We start from the raw sequence: 8,784 nt of genomic DNA, 5'->3' as shown, positions 1-8,784 counted from the left end.
CAATGTTTGCAAAAAAAAAGAAGAAAAAAAAGCGCCATTTTCAGAGACCCGTAGGGTCTCCGTTTTTCAGGATCTGGGGCTGGGTGAGGGCTAATTTTTTTAAGCGCCAAGCTGATCTTTTTATTGATACTATTTTGAGGTGGATATCATGTTTTGATCACCTGTTATTGCATTTTATTGTAAACATTGATGTGACAAAAAAACGCCCGTAATTCTGATGTTTCTCGTTACAGTTTACTGTTCAGTTTAATTCCTCTGCTATGAACGCCGGCCACTGGGCAATGACAACTACAGGGGTCTCCTGCGCACCCAGCCACCAAGGACACAACCTATGACACATACAGTACATTATATATACATACATATATGCCATAGGTCGTGAAGGGTTTAAACAAGCAATACTAGTCTGTCATATATGTCGAAGTTTTAGTTTGAAGATAATCCATATTTCTTGACGGCATTTCAGCAAAAAAGACTAAGGCTATGTTCACACTTTTTTTTTTCCTAAGGCCGGGTTCACATTGCGCTAGCAGCAGCCCGTTCAGCACATACGCTAACGGGCTGCTGCTAGCGCAAGTGCCGACGTTACATGGCGCTAGCGCAGATAGAGCAGCTGCTAGCTCTAGCTGCGCTAGCAGTGACGTACCCGGAAACGCTGCAGCCCGCGTCTCCGGGTCCGTCACTCAATGACGGCACATCCCTAGCGCACGCCCATTGTGGCGGCCGTAACGGACTACATTACACCGCGTTTATGCCGCAGTGTAACGTAGTCCGTCTAACGGACTTGCCTTGACGCAATGTGAACCTGCCCTAAGGCAAAACCTGCTCTCTTGGCAGTAAGAAAGTTGAGTTTTTGTTGTGTTTTTTTTGGTCAGGGTACATTTGTCTCGTGCATGCTGATAAAGTTTAGAGGAAAAAAAAAATCTCGATTCTACTTAATCAGGTTTTGGCACAAAAAAACGCAGCAAAAACAGATACCTGCATTTTATCTGCTGTTTTTTTCACCACCCATTGCTTTCAATGGGTGAAAAAAGCTAAAAGAAGTGCCATATGTTCCATTCTGCAAAATCTCAGGTTTTGCACAAAATAATGCGGACAAAAAAAAAAACAAAACAAAAAAAAACAAGCTGTGTACATGAGATTTCTGAAATCTCAGACTCTGCTGGCACTGTAAAACACAGCTAAAATTTGTATTAAAAAAAACACGCTTAAAAATGTAACGTGTGACACCGGCCTAATAGGTCACCTCCCTCAGTATTCCACTAATTGTAGAATAAACGGAAAATTATCAATGCAAAGACTATTGTTTTGAGAAACAGATATTCTGATTTATTTGGCATGGAGCCTAGTGTAGATGAGAAAATCTGTTCATCCAAGTTCCTAACCAAGCAAATAAAACAGACATAAGACAGGAGTCAAGTGTAGACTTAAACTTTACAGTATCATGTTTCCTTCTATATACAGAGAATTACAGTACATATTCATAGAAGGTGCACAGCCACCTTCCACTAGTGAGAAGAAAAGCAGTCCCAAACAAAAGTAAAAAAGCCTCATGTCTTATGTGCCACTCTCACCATGTGATACGAGTTCTGCCCCACATCTATTCGATCGTTCAGCTAACATACAGTCCGAAAGTTGAAGAGAAGTTTTCTTGTGGATTTCTTCTCCATTATACAGTTGGGTAGCACCAACTTTGGAAAGTCTGAAGCATGGCATTTTAGTAGGCTTATCACAGTCTACAACTATTCGTGTTCATCCTAAAATTATTTTTTGTGGCAGTAGGTCAAAACAAATACAGAGTGGAATATTCAATGAAACGATTAGACGGAATGGTCTGTTTCTGGATGGATTATAATTTGCCTTTACAACCAATAAAGCAACAACCTGCTATTCGACATTCTAAAACAGTGTAACACCACAGATTGTTTACACCCCTCCCTCAATGTGCTTATTGTACTACAGGACTGCTCCATTCCTTTTCTGTTGCCATGATCTGATAACTGGGTCTGTGCCCAGGGGAATATAGTTGGATTTGGAGAAAGATTGTTATACTCCTTAAATATTCACGGCCCAAGCTGGAAATTAATTGCATATACAGTTATGGCTGAAAGTATTGGCACTTCTCCCAGAAATTATTGCAATTACATACGTTTTGCTATACACGTTGGTTTCCTTTGTGGGTATTGTAACACAACAAAACAGAAAAAAGGCAAATTGGACATAATGTCACACAAAACTCAAAAATGGGCTGGTCAAATTTGTTGACAGTCCTAAAATTGTTGGGTAAGCAACTATGTTTCAAGCATGTGATGCTCGTTCAAACTCACATTTGGCAAGTAACCGGTGTGGGCAGTATGAAAATCACACCTGAAACCATAAAAAGGGGGAAGTTGCAATGGGTCTGTGTGCGTCACACGAAGCATAGAGAGCAGAAAGAAGAAAACAATCGCAAGGGTACATCTATGTTGATGTTCCTTTGTTCCTGGTGCGCAACATAAATCAAAAAGTTTACAACCCATGGCACTGTAGCTACTCTTCCTGGATGGCAGATAAAATTTGATGAATGGTTGCCATGAAGAATAGTCTAGATGGTGGATAAGCAGCCCCAACCAAATTCCAAAGAAATTCAAGCTGTTCTGCAAACTCAGGGTGCATCAGAGCACCCCACTGCTGACACAGATATAAACAGCTAGATTGAAGTGTGTTAAAATGTGCATGAGTAAGCCAAAATCCTTCTGGTAGGTGTCTTGTGGACAGAGGAGACCAAGATAGAGCTTTTAGTAAAGCACATCATCTTACTGTTTACCAATAATGGAATGAGGTCTACAAAGAAAAGTACCTACACTCAAATATGGTGGAGGTTCAAAGATGTGTTGGGGTTGTTTTGCTGCCTCTGGCACTGAATGTCTTAACGGTGTGCAAAGATGAATGAAACTTGGCACTCAATTTTTGAGAAAAAAGGCTTCTTAGTTTATTGATGCATCCAGACAAACAAAACCGCTGAACGTTTTCGGTCCACACCGGACCTTCGTCAGAGCGTTTCTTAGACATTGACTGGATGAGGAAGCTAATGAGCTTGAATGAGCGTCAGCCAGAGCACGGGATATAGGAGCTGCAGTTTGAGTGCTAGTAGTGCAGAGCGTCGCTCTCCTCTGCACTACTAGCACTCAGGATCCAGCGCCGTTACTCCCTCCAGGCTTTGTGCCTCTCCTCTGGCGCTTCACCTTCCACTGTGATCCTGCAGCAGACTGCAGCGCCTATATCCCGTGCTCTGGCTGACGCTCATTCAGGCTCATTAGCTTCCTTGAGTGCCAAGTTTCATTCATCTTTAATATACGGGGTGGACACCCTACTTGAGCACCGCCAACCCTCATATCTACTGAGTGCCGTGTTTTCTTCTTAACGGTGTGCAAGGCATCATGAAAACTTAAGATTACGAAAGGATTTTGTGTTGCAATGTAGTGCCCAGTGTCAGAAAGCTAGGTTTAAATCCTAGGTCATGGGTCTTCTAGCAGGATAATCATTCCATACACTTTAATAAGCACCCGAAAATGGATGGAAACAAAGAACTGGAGCGTTCAAGTGACAAGCAATGAGTTTGTATCTAAATCCCATTTAACACCTGTGGAGAGATCTTCAAATTCCTGTGGGAGAAGGCACCCTTCAAAGAAAACCTGGATCAGTTTGCGAAAGAAGAGTGGTGCAAAATTCCAGTTGAGACGTGAAAGAAGCTTGTTGATGGTTACAGGAAGCGACTGATTGCAGTTTTTTACTCCAAAGGGTGTCTAACCAAATATTAAGTTGAGGGTGCCAACAATTCTGTCCGGCCCATATAGGGGGCTCTGTGAGAAATTCTATCGAATTTGCCTTTTTTTGGTGGTGCTCCAATACACACATAAGGAAATAAACATGTGCATATGCAATAATTTTCTGGTACAATTTCAAGGGTGTCAACACTTTATGCCTTGGGATCTTCAGCCATTGGTTACAGTTCATCTTGGAGCTTTGCTGTGGCACTGGCTGGGAAGGGTAACGGAGGGGTGAAGAAAAAAAAAAAAACGGATTTTGTTTTGTCTACAACCATAGATATGAGAAAATTAAAAAAAAGTACAAAACCTCCCACCATAATTATACCACATCCATACATTTACAATGGTTTAAAATCATAATGGTCTCGTTTATTAAAAAAAAAAAAAAAAAATTCGGCACACTAAACAAAACCACTGAAAGAAAATTTACAAATGTTCACAGGACTGGAGGAAAACAGAAATGTAAAAGTGAATATTCATGTCAGAGGCACTGGCAAAGACACCAACACCAAGGTTTACAACTAAAGATACATATTTATATAAAAAAAACTCCTCAAAAAAACATACAGTAAAACATTATGCACAGCTGCCCATAGCACCAAAATCCCCACAGTGAGATTGCTCAGATTCAATGGAGGCAGGTGTAAGTTACATGTGCAGAGAAGGTTTAGTGTGGTGTGCATGGGACTGAAATGACCACTGTTGGTCAGTGACTAAAAGTGAAATCCAGCTGCCATACCGTCTGCCATCTTTGTAGCTTAAATAGCATTTCTCAACAATTCACATTATTTCTACTACATGTATAAGAATCTCCTGTCCACTTCGTAAAATATGCCTATACACAAACTGCATTCAATTAAAACAGGTCTCAACAATTACTACAATTCTGGTTTCACAAGTAATATAATGAGTTCAAGATGGTGATTTAAAGGGAATCGGTCAGTAGGCTCAACCCTTCTAAGCTGTCTATATGGGAACGTAGGTCATAGGAAGCTGAATAAAATGATAGTGCTATCTGAAATCTGAGGTCTTATTCCAGAGAAATCCACTTATTTGTTAAATGCAAATGAGCAGTGAAGATCTACGAGCCGGACGCATATCTCCGAGAGAATCTGCCTCCAGAGCTTATTTACCGGACTGACTCTCTTAATCACGCAACAGCATAAGTGACATTTGTCTCATTAGTCATTTGTAATAGCAGTCATCTCACAGGCAGTGTGTGAAGGAGGGAAGTACAGCTGAGCTGACAGCACTGTGAGAAGACAACTAAAAGTGTGCTTGCTGTGACTAATGAGACCTGGTTAAGCAGTATTGTGTTTGTTATAATCAGCCACAGCTCTGCAGCAGAACTGCCAGCAGTATCAGAAGACGAGTGCTGCTGCTGCAAATGCTGTTAAATGAGCACTGGACTAGCGGTGGATACTGCGTCCGTCACTCATGTCCGTTTGTGCCAGACCCTGCTTTATCAGAGATCGTCTCTCTATTCCAAGGGGGTACTTTTAACCCTATGTGACCCATAAAATCTATAAGTACTTAAGTGAGGTACATTGATGAAGGTCTAAACTGACCGAAATGTCTACTGTATGTACTCTACTTTATGAAATCTTCACTGCATTCACGTTCGTGTGTGCCAAGTTTATCTTTAGTTATGACATGTCTAACACTGGCAATGCCTTTTATTTAAATTAAGCCAGGAGGCGATTCTCATGGAGATCTGTGTCCATCCCATAGGTCTTAAGTCATTTACATACAACATACATGTATTACTCTGGATTAAGACATGGGATCTCACATAATATTGCATTCAACATTCTATGACCTACATGTCCATGTAGAAGGATTAGGAGGGTTGACTTTACCAACAGATTCCCTTCAATACAAGATCGGATAAGAAACCTCACCTTCCGATTGTGCCGTAATCTCCACCATTATTTTTACTACGTTACCCTTTGCTGACATTCTGTTGGGATCTTTAAGACAAACATTAATGCAGTAGTACCAACTGAACAATATACCTCTTGCAGCATTGTGAATGTGGGGCTGTACTATTACCAGGATGTTCCTTAGACTTCAAACTGGAAATAAGGCTGTTCATTAGAAGATGTAAATCTTAATAGTTATATAGAAGGATTCACATTAATACTGCAGTAACATCCTACAACACATGCCATTATAATCTACAATGGTAGTTGTATTTCGGCATGAGTTAGACAATTCTTGAGGTTTTGTGGCCACACACTGTACTCTGTGTCATAGGAAGAAACCTCAGACATGCAGTAACAGATCTTAATTTGACCAGAACAGGTACTCTTAACCCAAAGCACACACAAATCACCCTTCTGAGGTCCATTGGCATTTAAAGGTTTCTGGATATCAACAGTTAAAAATACAACTCAATGTAATAAGGCACCTCTTTCTTTTCCCTGCCATTAAGGCCCATAACTTCTGCAGACTTGCCACATTGATAGAAGTGCCTTATTGCTCTTACAGAACACAGCCTCTTTCAAAGAAAAGCGATTGACCTGATTATTTACTAGACATAAAACCCACTGATGCATTACAAGACGTAAGCCGCTCATCAGTGACATGATTGGGAATTCTCTAACTGCAAGAAGCCAACAATTAAAAAGCAAAAACTAAATACAGCAGCCTGCTTGTCAAATGTCTACATATTGATCACGCTGCAACTGTTTTGTTTGCCTGTATACATGACAGCCAGAGCGTGGGATTTCTCAGTCAGTCACAACCGTCTATTTCTATCGGTCCATTGCATTAGTTCTAGGATTCATTCCTTGTCTGGTTCTATATACACAGAAGGTCCTGGACAAGGGCTAGATACAGTTTTCGGCTGACAATCAGTAGCAAAGTTTTCAGACTGCTCCTGCTTTACACCAAGAGATGAATTTTCTACAATGCCAACTGAAAGTTCTCCCGGTGGATTGTTGGACGATTTCTCATCGTCTGTTTGGTGGTCTGTTGCAGGGTCTAGGTTCTGTACTGAATCGGCAGACTCATCCAAAAGTAATTGAACAATTGTTTTCTCCTTTTCTGCTGGCATAGAACAAGTTAGTTTAGGGCTGGTTAGCTCATCTGCACATAAATGCTTGAGTGATCTTTTCGAATGCAGACTTTTAGGACTTTCTAGATGCTCATCTTGGAGAATGCTTACTCTATGCAAGTCATTAAGCTTTTGTTCAGTAGTGCCTCGGGTCAATCGTCCCCGTAAAGAAGACTCACGCTTGTCTTCTGAACTAGGCAGAGGTCTCTTTACAGGATGAACAGCATTGTCAGTTTCTATTTCATCCAGGCAAGTATTAACAGAATCAAGTTTCTCTTTCAATTCTTTGTCTTCATCAGCAAGTGTTTCTTCAGCGGTCTGTCGTTTTACAGCAGCAGTTGTCAGGATGACCTTTCCAGAATCGATTGGGTATGTTCCAGCAGTTGTCAATACAACCTTCCCAGTTGATACAGGCTGTTTCCCTGTAGGAGATAGCAACACTCTACTAACTGATGAATTAGCGCTATTACTAACAGAAGTCAATAGTACCTTTCCGGCAGGTAGATTTTTTTTACCTATAGAAGCTAACAAAACCTTACCAGGAGATAACGATTTCTTCCCTAAAGAGGCCAAGAGTACTTTCCCTGTAGGTAACTGTTTCTGTGCAGACGATGCAAGAAATAACTTGCCACCCACTGGTGGTTTCTGGTTACCAGGTGTCAAGAGTAATTTGCCAGCTGACTGAGATGTATTCTCAGAGGAGCCTACCAAAACATTAGGAGCAGACGGGGAATTTTCCTCAAGAGTCAGCAAAACATTTCCAGATTCAGAGGTACTAGTCACCGAGGGGGCCATCAGTACTTTTGTTAGTGATGAATTATGCTCATCACTTGAAGATTTCTCCTTGGCTGTGTCCTTTTTAGATTTAGCTAGCCCAGAAGACACATTTTCAGGTGAGGACGATTCACTTTCTCGAATTTCTCCTGGCTCCAAAGGGTGTGGTCCACATGGGTCATGCTCAGTACAGGATAGACGACCATCTAGCTTGGAGATGAAGAGCATGCCCTCACGGTGCAGCTTGCAGAATGAACTAGGACACATTTCACAGAATGAAGCTGCTTCCTTGCTACAGACGTCACACTGATGCCAGGGACATTCCCACTTGCCTACAATGAGAACAGAAGAATTTATTTTAAGACACTAAGGTTTGTCAAAACATTTGTAGATATTCAATTTTTTTTTTCATTTTTCTCAAATATTTTCTTATTCAGAATTGGTTTACAAAACCATCATTGCTCCGACAGAGTATAAGGACAGCTCACACAAGCTGTAGAAATAATGATCCATCAATAACTGTAGAGAGGAATCCTTCCAGGAATAAAGCTGGGCCAATACGGTGAAGACAGCAGCACACTGTGCACACCTTACATCCAGCATGTGTTACTGGGAGGAGCACACCCACAGAGTCTGAAACTAAACTACACATCAAGAAGTCAGAAAATGAAGGACCAATGACGATTGTAATCAAACTTAGTGAATTTCTTTAATAGGAAAGTAACCTTCTCTATTGTTCACCCATGGCGTTTTCCTTCGTAGCTGAGTAAAAATCACACATGCATAAACTCATTGCTAGTATGTTAGGACGGGCATTGTTTTTGCTGCTCAACCTGAAAACGAGGTGCAATCAATTGGAAGAACCCAGGGAAAACAAAAAAACAAAAAAATCACAAGATTCAGTCTCTCAAATATTCTAGGATTTGCTACAACATGCAACCAAGTAAGAAACAGACTGCAACTATAGTAAAGTGGAGGGCAGTTATCACAGTAATCCAGGAAAGCTAATCAACTACAGTTGTGCTCAAAAGTTTACATGCCCAATCATAATTTTTGCTTTCTTGGCCTTTTTTCAGAGATTATGAATGATGACACCAAAACATTTTCTCCACTCATGGTTACTGGTTGGGTGAAGCCATTTAT

The 8,784-nt window shown here is 40.9% G+C and overlaps 1 protein-coding gene across 2 annotated transcripts in view; it reads right to left on the bottom strand.

Moving 5' to 3' along the window:
- Nucleotides 1-4,153: 4,153 nt before the first annotated feature.
- NSD1 (nuclear receptor binding SET domain protein 1) overlaps nt 4,154-8,784 on the bottom strand; it is a 149,875-nt gene continuing 145,244 nt past the window's right edge. For both annotated transcript variants that reach the window (XM_069763951.1, XM_069763952.1), the window contains exon 23: nt 4,154-7,973. In XM_069763951.1, coding sequence (XP_069620052.1) covers nt 6,595-7,973 — 1,379 coding nt within the window. In that variant the 3' untranslated portion in view covers nt 4,154-6,594. The remainder of the gene's footprint in view (nt 7,974-8,784) is intronic.

This window comes from Ranitomeya imitator, chromosome 4 (assembly GCF_032444005.1).
Source record: "Ranitomeya imitator isolate aRanImi1 chromosome 4, aRanImi1.pri, whole genome shotgun sequence".
NCBI classification, from domain to species: domain Eukaryota; kingdom Metazoa; phylum Chordata; class Amphibia; order Anura; family Dendrobatidae; genus Ranitomeya; species Ranitomeya imitator.
The sequence above is the reverse complement of the archived record's forward strand: the minus strand, read 5'-3'. Positions and strand labels throughout refer to the sequence as shown.